Source organism: Salmo trutta, chromosome 7 (assembly GCF_901001165.1).
Source record: "Salmo trutta chromosome 7, fSalTru1.1, whole genome shotgun sequence".
NCBI lineage: Eukaryota > Metazoa > Chordata > Actinopteri > Salmoniformes > Salmonidae > Salmo > Salmo trutta.
The window spans coordinates 8881233-8902239 of record NC_042963.1 but is presented as its reverse complement, the minus strand read 5'-3'; the positions used below and the strand labels follow the sequence as shown (position 1 = coordinate 8902239).

The following is a 21007-nucleotide window of genomic DNA, read 5'->3' as shown; positions in this document are numbered from 1 at the left end:
CCTTGAACATTCTCTCTTTCTCTCTCTCTCGCTCTCTGTCCAATACTGGGGACACTGCCAGAGAATACTATGACATGATTGTGAATGTGACTTCTGCCGTGATGTGATAGTTTTGCCCATAGAGCTCCAGTGTCTGAGGAAACCACAGTGTGTCAGCACCCGCTGACACACTGTGGTTACGATGCAGCGAGTTCATTATTAGCAGTGTGTGTGTTAGCTGACATTGGAAGGTCTGGCTGGGCCCAGTTCATTACCTCCCACTGTTGACTGACATTGGGGAGGCCTTGCTGGGCTGACTTTATTATTCCCTGCTGCTATGAGCAGACACAGATGGGAGCACACGCTAAGCTAGGGAACAGACCTCCACAGGCAATCTTCCTGGGGCATTAGAGTGGCGTGTCAAAATGAAATCCCATTTTATTGGTCGCATACACATGTTTAGCAGATGTTATTGCAAGTGTAGCGAAATGCTTGTGTTCCTAGCTCCAACAGAGCAGTAATATCTAACAATTCACAACAATACACACAAATCTAAAAGTAAAAGAAAGGTATTACGAAATATATAAATATTAGCACGAGCCGTGTCGGAGTCCGGAGTATAGACAGTGCCTTCGGAAAGTATTCAGACTCCTTGACTTTTTCCACATTTTGTTACGTTACAGCCTGATTCTAAAATGGATCAAATAAAACAATTTCCTAGGCAATCTGCACACAATACCCCATAATGTTATAAAAAACAGAAATACCTTATTCAGACCATTTGCTATGAGACTTGAAAATAAGCTCAGGTGCTATCCTGTTTCAATTGATCATCCTTGAGATGTTTCCACAACTTGATTGGAGTCCACTTGTGGTAAATTCAATTGATTGAGCATGATTTGGAAAGGCAAAAAACAAGCCATGAGGTCAAAGGAATTGTGTCGAGGCACAAATCCGGGGAAGGGTACCAAAAAGATTCTGCAGCATTAAAGGTCCCTAAGAACACAGTGGCCTCCATAATTCTTAAATGTAAGAAGTTTGGAATCACCAAGACTCTTTCTTGAGCTGGCCGCCCAGCCAAACTGATCAATCGGGGGAAGGGTCTTGGTCAGGGATGTGACCAAGAACCCGATGGTCACTCTGACAGCGCTTCAGAGTTCCTCTGTGAAGATGGGAGAACCTTCCACAAGGACAACCATCATTGCAGCACTCCACCAATCAGGCCTTAATGGTAGAGTGGCCAGATGGAAGCCATTCCTCAGTAAAAGGCACGACAGACCGCTTGGAGTTTGTCAAAAGGCACCTAGAGGACTCTCAGACCATGAGAAACAAGATTCTCTGGTCTGCTGAAACCAAGATTGAACTCTTTGGCCTGAGTGCAAAGCGTCACGTCTGGAGGAAACCTGGCACCATCCCTACAGCGAAACATGGTGGTGGCAGAATCATGCTGTGGGGATGTTTTTCAGCGGCAGGGACTGGGAGACTAGTCAGGATTGAGGGAAAAGTGAACGGAGCAAAGTTCAGAGACGTCCTGAAAACCTGCTCCAGAGTGCTCAGGACCTCAGACTGGGGCGAAGGTTCACCTTCCAACAGGACAAGCACAAAGCCAAGACAAGGCAGGAGTGGCTTTGGGACAAGCCAGAGCCTGGACTTGAAGCCAATCTAACATCTCTGGAGAGACCTGAAAATAGCTGTACAGCGACGCTCCCCATCCAACCTGACAGAGTTTGAGAGGATCTGCAGAGAAGAATGGGAGAATCTCCCCAAACACAGGTGTGCTAAGCTTGTACCCAAGAAGATCGCTGCCAAAAGTGCTTCATCAAAGTACTGAGTAAAGTGTCTGATTACTCATGTAAATGTGATATTTCAGTTTTTTTTGTTTTATACTGTTGCAAAAAAATCTAAAAAACAGCTTTTGCTTCATCATTATGATGTATTGTGTGTAGATTGATTTTTTTTTTTTTTTAATTAAATCCATTTTAGGATAAGGCTGTTGCTTATCAAAATGTGGAAAAAGGGAAGGGGTCTGAATACTTTCTGAATGTACTGTGTGTATATACAGTTGAAGTCGGATGTTTACATACACCTTAGCCAAATACATTTAAACTCAGTTTTTCACAATTTCTGACATTAATCCTAGTAAAAATTCCCTGTCTTAGGTCAGTTAGGATCACCACTTTATTTTAACTTCACTAGGATAGGGGGCAGCATTCGGAATTTTGGATGAAAAGCGTGCCCAAACTAAACTGCCTGCTACTCAGGCCCAGAAGCTAGGATATGCATATAATTGGTAGATTTGAATATAAAACACTCTAAAGTATAACAGAACTCATATGGCAGGCAAAAACCTGAGACAAATCCAACCAGGAAGTGGGAAATCTGAGGTTGGTAGTTTTTTTAAGTGATTGCCTATCCAATATCCTGTGTCTGTGGGGTCAGATTGCACTTCCTAAGGCTTCCAGCAGATGTCAACAGTCTTTAGAAGTTGTTTCAGGCTTGTATTGTGAAAGGGGATCGAATAAGAGCTGTTTCAACAAGTGGTCATGGTGAAATTCATTAGTTTAGTCTCGCGCATGAGCGCGACACTCGTTCTCTTTCCTTTCTAAGGACAACGGAATTGTCCAGTTGGAATATTATTAAAGATTTATGATAAAAACATCCTAAAGACTGATTATATACATGGTTTGACATGTTTCTACTAACTTTAATGGAACTTTTTTGACTTTTCGTCTGGACTTTGTGCATTTGGATTACTGGACTAAACGCGCACACAAAAAGGAGGTATTTGGACATAAAGATGAACTTTATCAAACAGAATGAACATTTATTGTCTAACATGGAGACCTGGGAGTGCCATCAGATGAAGATCATCAAAAGTAAGTGATTCATTTTATCGCTATTTCTGACTTTTGTGACACCTCTCCTTGGTTGGAAAATGGCTTTATGCTTTTCTGTGGCTAGGCGCTGACCTAACATAATCGCATGGTGTACTTTCGCCGTAATCCTTTTTGAAATCGGACACAGTGGCTGGATTAACAAGAAGTTTATCTTTAATCCTATGTATAACACTTGTATCTTTCATCAATGTTTATGATGAGTATTTCTGTAATTTGATGTGGCTCTCTGCAATTTCACCGGATGTTTGTTTGAGACAATGCATTTCTGAACATAACGCACCAATTTCAAATTAGGTTTTTGGACATAAAGATGAACTTTATCGAACAAAACACACATTTATTGTCTAACATGGAGTCCTGGGAGTGCCATCCGGTGAAGATCATCAAAGGTTAGTGATTCATTTTAACGCTATTTCTGACTTTTGTGACACCTTTCCTTCTTTGGAAAATGGCTGTTTGGTTTTCTGTGGCTAGGCGCTGACCTAACATAATCGCATGGTGTGCTTTCGCCGTAAAGCCTTTTTGAAATCAGACACTGTGGCTGGATTAACAAGAAGTTTATCTTTAAAATGGTGTTTAATACTTGTATGTTTGAGGAATTTTATATTATGAGATTTCTGTTGTTTGAATTTGGCGCCCTGCAATTTCACTGGCTGTTGGTGAGGTGGGACGCTCACGTCCCGAACGATCCCAGAGAGGTGAAATGTCAGAATAATAGTAGAGAGAATGATTTATTTCAGCTTTTATTTCTTTAATCACATTCCCAGTGGGTCAGAAGTTTACATACACTCAATTAGTATTTGGTAGCATTGCCCTTAAATTGTTTAACTTGGGGCAAACGTTTTGGGTAGCCTTCCACAAGCTTTCCACAATAAGTTGGGTGAATTTTGGCCCATTCCTCCTGACAGAGCTGGTGTAACTGAGTCAGGTTTGTAGGCCTCCTTGCTCGCACACACTTTCAGTTCTGCCCACAAAATGTTCTATAGGTTTGAGGTCAGGGCTTTGTGATGGCCACTCCAATACCTTGACTTTGTTGTCCTTAAGCCATTTTGCCACAACTTTGGAAGTATGCTTGGGGTCACTGTCCATTTGGAAGACCCATTTGCGACCAAGCTTTAACTTCCTGACTGATGTCTTGAGATGTTGCTTCAATATATCCACAATTTTCCTCCCTCATGATGCCATCTAATAAAACCCTCTCCTGAGGAAATCCTCTTCAGACCACAAAAGCCTCAGTGTCAGCTAAGGTTGTAATGGTTGTTGAATTCCTAACCATACCACGTGGAGCATTGGCTACACAGGTGGAAATTGTTCAAATCTGAGACTATCGATCCCGACAGAAAAGGAGCAAATCTTAGATACTAATTACTAGTTTGCAGCTAGAAACTATGTAAACCTGGGATTGTGAATACGGACAACTGCCGAAACATTTATTCTATGAGATAATTTCTGAATGGTACTCTGAAGTAACCATTCTAACCACGAAAGACTCTGCAGAAGCAGAAAGAGTGACACTGATGAACTGACTCTCCGCAGATGGACCGGATTCCAACAGAAATCACGACAACACACTGGGCGTAAATATATATTGATTGCAATTATTCCCGAATGACTGAGCGCTCATGTGCAGAGGATTAGCATTTAAATTAATATAATTATCAACTGTGTAGTGATTCCTTTTGTCTTTCCCACATGTTCTCAAGTCCACACTCAGTTCCCTTTGTCCACCAAGCCGTCATATCGGCTTAGCCCACTAGGAAACCTCCCCTATCATTTCCTTGTAACCATATCTGCTGTCTGTTTGTTTATGCATTTTTGTGATTATTTAGTTACTTAGTAAATAAATTATTAAGCCAATTGGTGTATGGATGATTTAAAGTAAAGGCTGGGTTCGTGCAGATAACCAACAATTTACAACGTTTGGAATGAGACTGACATGAGGTAAAGAATAATTAATCAATTAGAAGACTAATTGATCAGATATTAAAATATCTGAAGAGTTATATTAGGAAAATTATAACTTTGTAATCTGAAGATTTTCCTTGGTGCCCTGACTTCCTAGTTAATTACATTTACATGATTAGTTTAATCACGTAATAATAATTACAGAGAATTGATTTGATAAAATAAATCTTCGCTTTTAATGATGCCAAAGACACGACATATTATGACGCCCTTGCGAGGAATCTAAGATAGAATTGGACTTTGCTGTTGAATTATATATATATATCAATTGTGCAAACAGGATTGTGCAAACAGACTGTTGTTTGCGAATAGAGAAAGATATTGGTTGTGTTTGTTTCCATTTGAACAAGCTATTTGTAAGCGCCTCCGGTCGTGTGTCGATAGCGTCAGAGCATTGAGTTGTAAATTCCAGATTTAGTCCATTAGGCCAAACGGTACGATTTCTGTCGGTCAATATTAATTACTAGAGCAAGGGCATAGAGCCAGTAAAGTTATAAATTAGAGTGAATCATTATCTGTCTGCCTACCGCGCTAAGCCAGTGTGGGTAGGCCACAGACGTATCTGTATTTCTGTACCGTGTCGCTCCAGTCAACATAATGCTAGTAAAGTATGCCGAATGGGTTAATGTGAGACATCACTAGTAAACCCCCTTTACATGGTGAAGGGGACCCTATTTTGTGCTTGGACGTGAGATTTCTGTACAAAGTAGGATTAGCTTGCACGAGATGCTAAGCTAACAAAGGGAAACAGCATTTTCATTTTCCTGTGTCACGTTGAAATTCCTCCGCCTTGCGCGACATAAGTGCCACCCTTTGTACTTCGGTTTGATTTCAGCTTTCTTTGATCAGGGACCCCTTGGTGGTGAAGAACCGCCAGTACATTTCTTGGAAAAAGAATTAGGTGACACCCAAACGTGGATCACGTTCAACAAGTTGGTACTTATGATATCCAGGCAATCAATTGATTGGATATCGATGTCTCATTTAATTTAACTAAGAAGTGAAATTGCCAGATTTACATTTCAGGTGGATGTTTTAAATAATATCCAAATTGATTGGTTTTCTACAATGTGACAATTTAAACTTTTCACATTAACTTAGATGAAGCAACGCTCTCAGATTAATTTAAAGTTTAAGTCCCAAATGGCTATACAGGTTTGATTTATCATTAAAATGTGATTTATCAGTCAAATTTGCTTTTGCATAGCACATTCAGTAACCTCAGTACTGACGGAAGTCCCGCCTCCAGCGGGAATCCCATATGGCTTTGGCCTTAGGGAGAAGTGAACCTAGTGGTGAATGTACCCTAACATTTAAACTACTGGTTACGTTTATGATAATCTAGACAATCCCAATTGATTGGATATCATCGTCTCATTCAATTTAATAAATTGAATTGTCGAACATACCTTTCTAGTTTCTTCCAATTAAATGAGACATTTTAAACTTTGCAATATTAACCAACTTCCCAGGTTAAGTAAAGTTTAATTCCCAGATAGCCTATCCAGGTATGATTGATCATTATCATTGATTAATGAATTCAATTTGCTTTTGCAAATTCATTTACATCCAACTCCCACATTACTGGTACAGTACTGATGGTTCATTAATGTCTGTAAATAGATCAAAATCGTCTTTGCAGCTTCCAACATATTCCAAAACCATACTTTTGAAAATTAGGAAAAACCTTTTTCCTTTCAAATGTTCTAATAATGTGCAAGGGGGGTAGTCCCCAATTGCCCACTAATTAGTGAACCTCCCCCCATAAATGGATTGATCTCTGACCTCAGCAGCGATACCAACCCTAATTATGCCATTAGTGGAAAAACAGCAGAAATTACTAACAAAGCTCTCCAAAATCAACCATCGGGCGCAGGCCTCGTAAAGGTTCTCTCCAGTTTAGCCCTGATGTCTTGCCATCCGAGATTGGCATAGGTTCAATACCGCAGCACACAGCTGAAGCACGAGCAGGTAACGGTAGACATAAAGGGACAGGTGGAGAGAACCGGGAAGCCAATGACAAATGCAGAAAATTGAAAAATTCTGCTAGCTCTAGAACTGCGTTTGAAAACTGAACAATTAAATGTAATTGCAAAAACTTATGACAATGAACAAGCACAAACTCTTCAACAAAATTGTCTTCTACAGGAACAAAATCGGATGCTACAGGAACAACTCAATTTACCCAAAACTAAATACGATGATGTCCACGCCAAACTGATTTGATAAAATAACCGTCTTCACTTTTAACGATGCCAAAGACGCGACAGTATGCATGTTGAAGGGGGTGTGTTGTCTAAAATCATCCACTTCCCTTCATTCACTTCCAGAAGCTTACCCGAAAGATGAGAGAACCATTCCTTCACCTCATTATAACATCTTTGGTCTGGAAGACTACGTGACACCCAGAATGCATTGTATAATGTCAATAAACATGGCGCCACACATAGCTGGCAAATAGCTTAGCTCATTATAATCAGTACAACCTTCCAAAAAGTATTTTACACCAATCATAGGTGTCCATTACAATCTATGCAATAATCGGAATGCATTATTTGTCACCAGTAATTGAAAACGTGAATAAAACTGTAAATACATTATGCTCCATACATACATATATACATGCATACTGTATGTGCCTACAGTAGAAATGACAACACAATATACAGAAAATAAGGAACTTACTTTGATAGGAACGCACACATGTCCAAAGTTATTATGTGTAAGAAAAACAACAAGGCAGGCAAAGCGAGCGTCAGCAAGAAAATGTTCCAATTCTTGCAAGACTGTGCAAATATATGCATACTTGATCTGCACAAACATGAGTGAAATGCTGTGGGTTCTCCTGGAAGAGAGAAGTTTATCCGGCTCAGTAAAGCCTCAAACATAAAATGTCCGCAACGCTGAAATGGACTACTTCTATGTGAATTAATGAGGAGGCAGAACACACCTCAATTCAAACTGTTGTTAGAAAATACAACTTGTTAGAAAATAATTTGAAATTGACAAGTTGAAACATAGCCTATAGATAATTAGCAGACAGCGCGCTAACTGTGCTGTTGCGTAATAATCACATTTTAGTGAGTGCATTCTGACATCACGTGCATAAAACAACTCACGCTGGGACGACCATTAGAGATATTTGGAACTCACGTGTGAAAAGGTTAACACACATGCCGCTAATAAATAGAACCCTCCATTCAGGAGGAAAGTTATTAGAAGTCATGAACCACGATCACACCGCCTACAACTGGTTCAGTGCTTACAGAGTAAATCCGTAGTGGATAACATAACTATGAAATAGACTCCTTCATACCTATCGCCACTACAATGGTGTAAGACACATTGACTTGTAGTAAAACCACTACAGGTCCCCTTGGTATATGGCTTGAGGTCGGCAACGATTCTTACTGACACACGGTCATTGACACAGAAATGATCTGATGAAGTCAGACTCATTCTGAACAGGTTTGTAACATCTGCTTCCAACTCACACCCTCAAACACCTAGATCCCCTAACGCAGCTCACTCTCCAGATCCCAACCACCTGAATTCTAATCACCTGTTCACACACTTGTATGTCATTATCACACACTATTTAGTTCAGTTCTTTGCACCCCATCACTGTGAGGTATTGTTTGTTTTGTGACACATCTTTCAGAGCGCTGGGTTTCCCGTGATTTACTCCTCCCGTGTATGATAGTTTTTGCCTGCCTCACTAACGATGCCTTTTTGCCTATTCCCTGCCTGTACTTTAGCCTATCGGATTTTCTGTTTTCTACCTATTGCCTGATCTCCCGGACTACGTTACTAGCCTTTTCCCTGCCTGTACTGTTGCCCTTTTGGACCCCCTGTGTATGACCTTCTGCCTGCCCCTGGACCCAGCTACCTGCCTCCTCCTGTGGTCCTTTACAATAAACACCTGCTGCGCCCTGCGCTTGAAACCAGCTCTCTCCCCTCGTGTTCATTACAGGTTGCAGCCTACCAGGATACCTGGTTTTCTTTCCCTTGGCATGAGCGCTTGTGTAAGCATAAACACACACGTACAACAATATTTAATGAGGATTTATACTAGGATCACTTGAGGGCGAAATAACAGCCTTGGTAAAGTTGTAATTTATCATGACGTCCCTTTGACTCTACAGCTACATTAATCACCAGTTTCTCCCCAGAGGTCCATAGGTCATCCCTGTAGACTGTCCGAAGCTAGTGCCTTACAGCTGTAGAGTTATCATGTAGTTATCAACTTAGGGTAGTGCCCTAAGCAACACACTGCTAAGTAGGATCACCCTAGATATGACATTAGACAAAATGCCACGATAGAGTCATTTAGCCAAGACCGTGGACGTACAGATCCATACAGTACCAGTCAAAAGTTTGGACACACCTACTCATTCGAGGGTTTTTCTTTATTTTTGCTATTTTCTACATTGTAGAATAATAGTGAAGACAAACTATGAAATAACACATGAATTCATGTAGTAACCAAAAAAGTGTTAAATCAAAATATATGAGAATCTTCAAAGTAGGCACTCTTTGCCTTGACAACTTTGCACTCTTGGCATTCTCTCAACCAGCTGCATGAGGTAGTCACCTGGAATGCATTTCAATTAACAGGTGTGCCTTAAAAGTTAATTTGTGGGATTTCTTTACTCCTTAATGCGTTTGAGACAATCAGTTGTGTTTTGACAAGGTAGGGGTGGTATACAGAAGATAGCCCTATTTGGTAAAAGGCGAAGTCCATATTATGGCAAGAACAGCTCAAATAAGCAAAAAGAAATGACAGTCTATTACTTTAAGACATGAAGGTCAGTCAATACGGAACATTTCAAGAACTTTGAAAGTTTCTTCAAGTGCAGTCACAGAAACCATCAAGCGCTGTGATGAAACTGGCTCTCATGAGGACCCAGAGATACCTCTGCTGCAGAGGATAAGTTTATTAGACTTACCAGCCTCAGAAATTGCAGCCCAAATAAATGCTTCAAAGAGTTCAAGTAATAGACACATCTCAACATCAACTGTTCAGAGTAGACTGCATGAATCAGGACTTCATGGCTGAATTTCTGCAAAGAAACTACTGCTAAAGGACACCAATAAGAAGAAGAGACTTGCTTGGGCCAAGAAACACGAGCAATGGACAGTAGACTGGTGGAAATCTATCCTTTGGTCTGACGAGTCCAAATGTGGGATTTTTGGTTCCAACCGCCGTGTCTTTGTGAGATGCAGAGTAGGTGAACAGAGGATCTCCGCATGTGTGGTTCCCACCGTGAAGCATGGAGGAGGTGTGATGGTATGGGGGTGCTTTGCTGGTGATACTGTCTGATTTATTTAGAATTCAAGTCACACTTAACCAGCATGGCTACCACAGCATTCTGCAGCGATACACCATACCATCTGGTTCGCGCTTAGTGGGACTATCATTTGTTTTTCAACAGGACAATGACCCAACACACCTCCAGGCTGTGTAAGGGCTATTTGACCAATATGGAGAGTGATGGAGTGCTGCATCAGATGACCTGGCATCCACAATCACCTGACCTCAACCTAATTGAGATGGTTTGGGATGAGTTGGACTGCAAAGTGATGGAAAAGCAGCCAACAAGTGCTAAGCATATATGGGAACTCCTTCAAGACTGTAATTCCTCATGAAGCTGGTTGAGGGAATGGCAAGATTGTGCAAAGCTGTCATCAAGGCAAAGTGTGGCTACTTTGAAGAATCTCAAATATAAAATATATATACTTTTTTTGGTTACTACATGATTCCATATGTGTAATTTCGTACTTTTGATGTCTTCAATATTATTCTACAATGTGGAACATAGTAAAAAATAAAGAGAAACCCTTGAATGAGTAGGTTTGTCCAAACTTCTGACTGGTACTGTATATAGAATATTGTCCAATTAGATGATCAAGGTGTGTGTTTGTTTTTACTTAGGAAGTGACAGAGCCACAAACAAGTTCCCCATACAACCGCCAGTTAGTGCCACAACGCCACTTATTTGGGGAAGAAATGTAATGATGTATTTTGTAAATGTATTTTTATTTTTGTATTTTTCATTTAACCTTTATTTAACTTTATCGGGGGTAAGGGGCAGTATTTTGACGTCTGGATGAAAAGCATGCCCGTAGTAAACTGCCTGCTTCTCAGGCCCAGAAGGTAGGATATGCATATTATTAGTATATTTGGATGGAACACACTCTGAAGTTTCTAAAACTGTTTGAATGATGTCTGTGAGTAAAACAGAACTCATATGGCAGGCAAAAACCTGAGAAAAAATCCAACCAGGAAGTGTGGAAATCTGAGGTTGTAGTTTTTCAAGTGATTCCCTATCCAGTATACAGTGTCAATGGGGTCATTTTGCACTTCCTAAGGCTTCCACTAGATGTCAACAGTCTTTAGAACATTGTTTCATGCTTCTACTGTGAATGGGGAGAGAATAAGAGCCATTGGAATCAGATGACTGAGAAAATGACATGAGCTCAATCTCGCACGCTCACATGAGAGTTAGCTGTGTTCCTTTTCATTTCTGAAGACAAGAGAATCGTACGGTTGGAATATTATGGAAGATTTATGATAAAAACGTCCTAAAGATTGATTCTATACATCGTTTGACATGTTTCTACGAACTGTAATATAACTTTTTGGACTTTTCGTCTGAACTCACTGCGTGAGCACAGTGGTTTTGGATTACTCGACTGAACAAACTCGAGGTATTTGGACATAAAGATGAACTTTATCGAACAAAACAAACATTTATTCTGGAACTGGGATTCCTGGGAGTGCATTCCAATGAAGATCATCAAAGGTAAGTGAATATTTATAATGTAATTTTTGTCATTTCTGTTGACTCCAAAATGGCGGGTATCTGTGTGGCTTGTTTTGATATCTGAGCGCTGTACTCAGATTATTGCAAAATTTGCTTTCGCCGTAAAGCTTTTTTGAAATCTGACACAGCGGTTGCATTAAGGAGAAGTGTATCTATAATTCTTTGAATAACAGTTGAATATTTCATCAACGTTTATGATGAGTATTTCTGTAAATTGATGTGCTCATTCACCGGAAGTTTTGGGAGGCAAAAGATTTCTGAACATTACACGCCAATGTAAAATAAGGTTTTTGGATATAAATATGAACTTTATCGAGCAAACCATACATGTATTGTGTAACATGAAGTCCTATGAGTGCCATCTGATGAAGATCATCAAAGGTTAGTGATTCACTTTAGCTGTATTTCTGGTTTTTGTGACGCCTCTCCTTGCTTGGAAAATGGCTGTGTGGTTTTTCTTGTCTAGGCGCTGTCCTAACATAATCTAATGTTATGCTTTCGCCGTAAAGCCTTTTTGAAATCGGACAATGTGGTTGGATTAATGAGAAGTGTATCTTTAAAATGGGATATAATAGTTGTATGTTTGTTGTTTTGAATTTGCCGCCCTGCTATTTCACTGGCTGTTGAATAGTGCTAGGGTCCCACATACCCCAGAGAGGCTAGCGTCCCACATACACCAGAGAGGTTAACCTTTATTTAACTAGGCAAGTCAGTTAAGAACAAATTCTTTTTTACAATAATGGCCTAGGAACAGTGGGTTAACTGCCTTGTTCAGGGGCAGAACAACAGACTTTTACCTTGTCAGCTCAGGGATTCGATCTAACAACCTTTTGGTTACTGGCCCAATGCTCTAACCACTAGGCTGCGTTATTAACGTGTGTCTAAGTTACTGCCTAGATCCACCAGCCTGGACAACCGGACGACGGGTCCGGAACGACGATCCACAACCTTGACATCCCGTGGCCATTCTTGTGGGGTTCTGCAGCTTGCAGAAATCCTACCAGGGTAAACCACCAGAGTGGGACTGCTACGATGATCCACAAACCAGGACATCCCGTGGTCATTTTTATGGTAGGTTGCAACTTGCAGAATCCTTCCAAGATTGAACCCACCAGAGGAGGACTGTAATGACTGTCCTGTGAGGATCAGGATGGGTCAGATCAGCTTGGCGGTGGATGACAGTAGCCAGGCCCTCTCTTTCCCCTCCAGTATGATCCAAAGGAATGGCTTTGTTAACAGGCTGTTCCCCCTGAAACTCTAACACATTCAAAAAGTGAATTCTGGAACAATATTTCTAACATAAGAAGGAGGGGAATGTTCAGAGGGGATCTAAAGAAAAATAATGTCATATTGTTTTTTATTTTGTGATGTCTTTAAAAAGGTTATAAAGGAAATACTGTACATGAAATATGAAAAATGTAGAACGTTTTTTTGTTAAGATAGGAATGTGATTTTAGGAGCCATAAGAGAATCTATCCCTTAAAAACTGTGCATAGTAAGTAGCCGCGCCCCGAGTGAGGTCAGAGAGCGTGTCAGACTGACGGAGACGTCCCCTTTGGCCAGAGTGCATAAAAGGATTGCCAACAGAGATTAACATTAGACCAGACAATCACTGGTACGGCTGATCAGCTGTTCTAAGTCAAATGTCTAGAAAAGCGAATCTAAGTTGGACCATCCCTACTACTCTTCAAATCATCCTACTGTATTAGTCTTCTTAAATCACAGTATCTTACTACGCTCATCACCGATGGGAACCGTCGACACGGCTGGCTAGCTATCTTCCAGAGTGAACAACAGTAGAAAAGGGGAGACCCCTTTCGGACATTCGGAGCCATACAAGCTTGCCGCTGAAAGGCCAACAACCTTCCTAAGGAGGGCTGGTTCCGACAGAGATAAACGGCGAATGAAGGCATTTACACTTAACGTTAAATACATTAATGATTTCTTACTTAAAACGGGCGGGGTTCGTGTGCAAAGTATATGATTACTGTGGGAATAGTTGTAAAATGTATCAACGATAAGTGTCCTTTTTTCTCTCTCTTTCCCCCTCTTTATTTTCTGTGTAACAAGCCGCCATATGTTGTCAGTCCATTAGGGACCTATTTCTCAAGTATTATGTGTGTATGTTTATTCTGTGTTATTATTTAGTTAGCTAGTAAATAAATAATTAAACCAATTTGTGTAGTACTGAATCATGAGTAAGTCTGGGGATTTTGCAGATCCTAGAAGATTACGACTGTTCAGAATGATATGAGGTTATGATTTAATACCTTGACTGTTTGATGGATGTGATAGGTAAAGACCTTTAGAGTTTAATTCGGGAGATGGTAACTCTTTAAAGAACCGCTCGTGGTGCCCCAAATTCCTAATGAGTTAATTGTTACATGATTAATTTAATCAGGTAACAATTAAACATAGTTAGTTGATACGATAAATAACAGTCATCAGATTAATGAAAGTAAAGTCACGACAAGGTGATATGATCTTTAACTAGTCTCTCAAAGCACTTCATGTTGACAGAAGTGAGTGCTACGAGGCGATGGTCATTTAGTTCAGTTACCTTCGCTTTCTTAGTGACAGGAACAATAGTGGACATCTTGAAGCAAGTAGACTGGGATAGGGAGAGATTTATAATGTCCGTAAACACTCCAGCCAGATGGTTTGCACATGCTCTGAGGACGCGGCTAGGGATGCTGTCTGGGCCAGCAACCTTGCAAGGGTTAACACGCTTAAACGTCTTACTCAAGTCGGCCACAGAGAACAAGAGCCCACAGTCCTCGGGAGCGGCCCGCGTCGTTGGCGCTGTGTTATCCTCAATAGCAGGCGAAGTAGGTGTTTAGCCTTTCCGGGTGTAAGACGTCGGTGTCTGCGACGTGGCTGGTTTTCCACTTGTAATCCATGATTGTCTGGACTCCCTGCCAACATCCCCTATACACTTCCTGATGAACTCAGTCACAGTGTCAGTGTATACGTCAATGTAATTCTCAGAGGCAACCCAGAACATATCCCTGTGTGTGTGTGTGTGTGTGTGTGTGTGTGCGTGCATGCGTGCGTGCGTGCGTGCGTGTGCGGGAGAGCATGTGTCAATGTGTGTGTGTGAGGGAGAGTGTGTGTCAATGTGTGTGTGTGAGAGGGAGAGTGTGTGTCAATGTGTGTGCGTGAGGGAAAGCGTGTCCTGCATGCAACTTTTGATGGTCAGTGACTGAAAGACCAATTTAGTTGCATTATACTGTATGCAGCCAACTGAGAAGAATATGAATCAGTTGAAACACACACAAACACGACAAAAACTATACACATACTGCACACACACACGCGCACACGTACGCACACACACACACCTGACATTGGGTGCAGGGTAATAAAGTGAGAAGTAATTTCGGAGCTTGTTCACGCCCTGTTTGTGCTATGGCCAGCATATTGATCATTGTTGTTTATGGACACTCTCTGTCTTTCAGAATAAATCTGATGTGAGGATGAAGCACTGTGGCTTTAAGCAATGTCCTTAATCACTAGTCATTATCAATCTGAGTCCAAGGAAAACTAACCTGTCGAGGAGGCCCCAAACAAACACACACAAACACACACACAAATAAACGAGACACACTCCAGTGAGGGTGACAAATGTAAGTTACCTTGGTAGATATTTCTAAAGCTACAGCCTTAATGGCACTATGGCGGCCATTGTTAATGTTTCGGGGGTTGCGAGGGGTTGCGGGGGATTGGCCTCACTCACCCTGTCTTCCTCCTCCCTGAGGTCCGGCATGGTGCTGATACACAGGCTGATGACGGTCACTGCTACCATCACCACCGACAGGCAGGCAAAGATCTTTCCTGGCAGGCCAGACTGGGGATTCTCCACCATATCCCTCAGCTGGTTCATGAACTTGCGATAGCGTGTCTCCTCAACTGGGGGGCGCAGCATGGCGTGCCTCTGCCTTTGCTCTTCCTCCTGCCGCTCGTGTTCCTTCATCTCCTCAATGCGCGTGTACATCTTCCTCTTGCAGCAGCGCTCCATGTAGGTCATCTCTACGCCCCAGTAGAGCAGCTCATCATGTAGCGATAGCACACACATCTCCCTCAGCATGCGCAGCTTCCCCGCCGCCAGGAAGTTGAGGATGACGCGGAAGGCCGAGGGGCTGCGGTCAAAGAAGAACTCTCGCCGTGTCTCGTCGTAGTCGTCACACACGCCGGCAATCTCCTCTAGGCTGCTGAGGCCACAGAGCCGTCCCAGCCGGGTCAAGGGAAACTGCTCCAGCGTGCTCCAGGGAAAAGTGTAGCGGTTGCCTCCCACATTGATGACCGCTAGTAGACCATGGTCCACTGACAGTAGGTCCTCTGGTCGTCTGATGAACTGGGCCCTCTGGTAGTAGACACCCTTGACTGTCTCCGTCTCGGGGATCTGGGTGAAGATGGCATCGAGGCTGCTATCATCGCTGGCTGAGAGGTTGCTGAAGTCGTGGTTTGCATTGCTGATGATAGGCATGGCGGCATCGGGGTGGGTGGCCGGCTGGGCTGGTCACACTGGGGGCTCAGTGGCTGGTCTTGGTGTTGGGCATCCCAGGGCTGGGGATCAGGTGAGTCCCTTCAGGCTTTGCAGAAGGATCAAGTGGGTCCCAGGCTGGTGGCGTCATGCAGACACTGAGAGAGAGAGAGAAGAGAAGAAGGACATTAAATCTCAGATAGACTGCAGTGGTGTAGAGGCTCCTCCTCGTCTACAGTACACCCCTAGACCAGAGACTGACAGACACATCAGTGACTCCATAATGGATCAGAGCTCTGTACTGCACTGTCAAATAAAATACAATTGTATTTGTCACATGCTTTGTAAACAATAGGTATAGACTAACAGTGAAATGCTTACTTACGGGCCCTTCCCAACACAATGCAGAAAAAATATATTTTTTAAGAATAACACAAGGAATAAATACACAATGAGTAATCATAACTTGGCTGTATATACACGGGGTACCAGTACCGAGTCGAGGTGCAGGGGTACAAGGTAATTGAGGTAGATATGTTCATATAGGTAGGGGTAAAGTGACTATGCTAGATAATGATAAATAATAAACAGTTGCAGCAGCGTATGTGATGAGTCAAAAGAGTTAGTGCAAAGAGGGTAAATGCAGCTGGTCCGGTTAGCTATTTAGTAGTCTTGGGGGTAGAAGCTCAGGGTCCTGTTGGTTCTAGACTTGGTACATCAGTACCACTTGCCATGCGGGAGCAGAAAGAACAGTCTGTGATTTGGGTGACAATTTTTAGGGCCTTCCCCTGACACCGCCTGGTATAGAAGTCCTGGATGGCAGGGAGCTCGGCCCCCGGGATTTATTGGGCCATCCCCACTACCCTCTGTAGCACCTTGCGGTAGGATGTCAAGATGATGCAGCCAGTCAAGATGCTCTCAATGGTGCAGCTGTAGAACTGTTTGAGGATCTGAGGGCCCATGACAAATCTTTTCAGCCTCCTGAGGGGGAAGAGGCGTTGTTGTGCCTTCTTCACTACGGTGTTGGTGTGTGGACCATTCCTTAGTGATGTGGACATCGAGGAACTTGAAGCTATTGACGCGCTCCACTATAGTACTGACGATGTGGATGGCGGTGTGCTCTGCCCTCCGTTTCCTGTATTACAGTACAGCAGTATGGTCAGTAGAGTCACTGACTATCCTCATCAGACATCACCCTTCAGAGTACACCTCCACTCTTCCCAGACAAACTAGCCCAGACACATCATCTGTCATAATGAATGGGTGTGAATCTCTATCTGTGAGGATGAGTAAAGCTGAGGATTAAGCTTGAAATGTGTGGCTCACTGTGGTCATGTTTATGCCATATGGTATAGTGACAGATATCTAACAGGGCTACTCTTTTCTCAAGATGTTTATGACTGACTACAACTGATCTGACTACTACTTAGATGTGTTGCACAGTGGAGTGCTTTTCACACCTCTACTACTGCACATTTTAATTGTGATATAAAATGTCACCGTCAATTTAGCGTGTGGGGTATGGCTATTAGCATATACCTTGGAGAACATTAGGGAGGTGGATAATAGTTGTTGGATAATTACAGTTTAAATCAGCGGTGGGCTACATAATGTAACTCCTCTAGTTCTGCATAGGGGATTCAATAAATCACTCCTGTCAAGGTGTTTCATTTCCATCGGGGTGGGAGAGAATTATACACTATTTATTAATAGAATAACTGGTAATACAGTATTCCCGTCTGATGGTTGGTTGCTTTGCCGAGTGGAAAGTTAATTGAAATAAGTGTTTTAGCGGCGCAGTGGCATTATCAGGAACATTCCCTCCGCTGCGCTCACTAGTGACAGACACAGGAGATCAGCGCAATCTGCTATAGGTCCATTACAAACCCATTGCGTGCCATTTCATGAAATAGCCTAAGAACCATGTAGCCTGAGACACACACACACACACACACACACACCACTGGCATAATGCAGTTTCTCTGGACTCCTGCAAGGACGAAGTTAGGCCCCGTAAAGACCACCAATCGCTGTCCATGGTGCTGAAGTTGAATGGATGATAGGTTTTCTGTGTTGCCAGTGCACGTGTAGACTTGCTTTAGCTAATGGATACATGTTTATTGGTAGGCCTATTTGGTCAACATTTTCTAATGTTAAGCTAACATTTCACGAAACTGTCTCGCAATGCTGCAATTTTTAGACTGCGGGCTGGTGGCAATAATGTAATTACTTGTTCAGTAGGCTAATTAAAGTTGGAAATTCAAACATTGCAGATTGTAAAATAAATATTCGATGCAACTGCATGCTAATTTGATATGTACATTTGTAAATATCAAATAACCTAAAAATGAGGAAAAAAGTAGTGGCTTGAAGATAAATTCAGCCACTACTGTTGAACTATTGTTTTGTGTGGCTAATAGCAAATGGCCTGCAATATTCAAGGTAAATTAAATAAAATTAAATCCAACTTGAGATACTCTACCTGGTCTGCTGAAGTCCTCCTTGTTTGTGTGCAAATGTTTTCACCATGGCCTGTAGGGGCCTGACTGTTTTCTAAACTGAGTGTTGTCGACCCAGACAGTCTTTCCTGAGACATTGTGCACGATGTGTCCATTGCACTGCGCACAATGTAAAGGTAGTCTTGCATGATGCATGCTAAGATATAGCATAGACTGTTGATACTGCAACCACACAACTCAAACGCCGATTCACCAGTAGCCTATGCACGAAATCACAAACCGCTTTTTTTTGTTCAAGCCCTCAAGAACTATTGTCCGCTAAATATAATCTGTTTGCATCTGCCAATTTAATGGCTGTCCAGAATCCAGACGACCTGTCCCCAGAGCTTCCTATACATTTAATCTCTTTCTGTAACGTGTTGAGGCCGGCAATTAAGGAGAAGGAGACGCTGTATTTGAAGCACAACCCAGTTTACCTGATGTTGCTATGGCAATCAAGCTGTTTTTACATCCCTGTAATTGTCGCTTCTGCGAACTGATCGTTTTATAAACTAAAACTCATAAAGAACTAGGCCTACCTAAAAAAGGATTAGGCTATCAGTCTGATATGTGCTTTGACCACTTGAGTAAACTCCGCTCATTGCACTGGCGCCGTCATTGCCTTGACCACGGCATTTATTCACCGATATCCCCGTATTCTTTCAAACTGTTGAATTGTTTATTTTTAAAGGCCTAAGGCACTTTTTCAGTCACATTCCCGAAGCCCAAGAAACAAACACTTATTTTCCTAGTAGCCTACATATGGAAAATAAAAAGGTTTATGAATTCGTTTTTGGAGGGTTATTATGAAAATGATTTATATATAGCCTATGTAACAAAAAATGTACAACGATGACAGGCGCATGGGCCCCCAGAACTCCGGGCTGCGGAGGTGTCCGATACACCAGTGACACACACACACACACACACACACACACACACACACACACACACACACACACACACACACACACACACACACACACACACGGGTGATTCTGCATAGAAGTCTTCTTTAAAAAGTAAAGGAATTTCTACGTCAAGTTACAAAGCTACATGGCGACAATAAAAGGCTATTACAGACTATTATAACAAGTAGCCTATGTTATGGAACCCATAGACTAATCGTATTTTAATGTTTTATTATAAAGCTTATCGGTATGTGTTGAATGCCTTGTCTTGTCTTGAACGTCCCACTAAAGCATTGGCTGTCACTGTACAATACTGTAGGCTACATCATTTTAAACAGCGGAGGCAGCTCTCACTATATATCATATAGACTATTGGGTATTTATTTTTAAACAGCTGTTTTGGTTATTCCAATTTATCAAACAAGGAGTGTAAAGGTGATTGTACTTTATATAACATCTAAGCTACTTGCTATTCTATCATAATCATTTTATTATTTCCAAGATATGATCAGATTTGTAGTTGACATTACACTCCAATAAGACTATGACAAATAGGCCTACATTATTTGACAGTGAACGATGAATAATAAGAATGAAGACTAAATAAACTTGTCACGTACCATATTAGTGAAGAGAACAGCTCTCTAGTTCTCAGTCCGTTTGATCATTCAACATCAGTCACTCTCATCGAAAAATACCAGATGCTACATGTTGTATCCACGGGATCCACAGTGTCCCAACCTGTAAACGCGATTAAAAAGTCTTCAAAATACGAAGAGAGAAAATGAGACAAGCGGAGTGTCCCGTTACAAGATCCGTACTGCAGAGGCGTTGCGATGCGCGCGCTCCACAGATGAGCACGGGTAGGGTATAGCTTACCCCAAGTTTGCGAAGAGTAGGTCAGTGTCGTGAGTAGACTAAGTGCCTTTCCCTTACCAGTTAAGTCACCTCACAAAGCCTAACTTTGAGTACCACATTTTGCCTTTCCCTTTACTGCTAATTGCTACGATAATAGCATGCGATAGATTCGATGGACCCTCTCGTATCATACAGCCCCAGCAAAAAAAAAAATGTAGGCTATCCTGATGTAGTGTTTGGTTTTCAGTGCAGCACTGCCTATGCTAGTCTTGTTCTACGGGCAAAAGGGTTAAATCGACTGACAAACTCCGGCGCCAAGCTAACCTTTTCCATCCCGTAGCCAGCAAGCGGTTCTGCTGCTTTGATACTCTTCAAACCTCCCACTGGGGAGCGCGGATCATTTCGATCCCAATAATGTTTTTATGCAGCGGTGGATTATGGTCGCAGTGGGAAATAAGGTCCTTAGTCTGATAATTCTAGGCATTAATCTGATATAGACCTATAGGTATAGGTAAACTCATATAAAATATAACATATTTAGCAGGAGCATGAGGTAGCCTTTGATCATCAAATCAATCTAAAGGAATGG

At 42.0% G+C, this 21007-nt stretch overlaps 1 protein-coding gene across 3 annotated transcripts in view; it reads right to left on the bottom strand.

Moving 5' to 3' along the window:
* LOC115196855 (potassium voltage-gated channel subfamily G member 4-like) overlaps nucleotides 1–20794 on the bottom strand; it is a 56522-nt gene extending 35728 nt beyond the window's left edge. Inside the window, exons 1-2 of one of the 3 annotated variants that reach the window (XM_029757816.1) lie at nucleotides 20743–20794; nucleotides 15405–16309 (exon numbers count right to left, since the gene is read on the bottom strand). In XM_029757816.1, the coding sequence (XP_029613676.1) occupies nucleotides 15405–16154 (750 nt within the window). In that variant the 5' untranslated portion in view covers nucleotides 16155–16309; nucleotides 20743–20794. Of the gene's footprint in view, nucleotides 1–15404; nucleotides 16310–18633; nucleotides 18720–20180; nucleotides 20714–20742 lie in introns of those variants that run through there. The other 2 variants (XM_029757814.1, XM_029757815.1) reach the window with 2 other exon arrangements.
* Nucleotides 20795–21007: the final 213 nt, after the last annotated feature.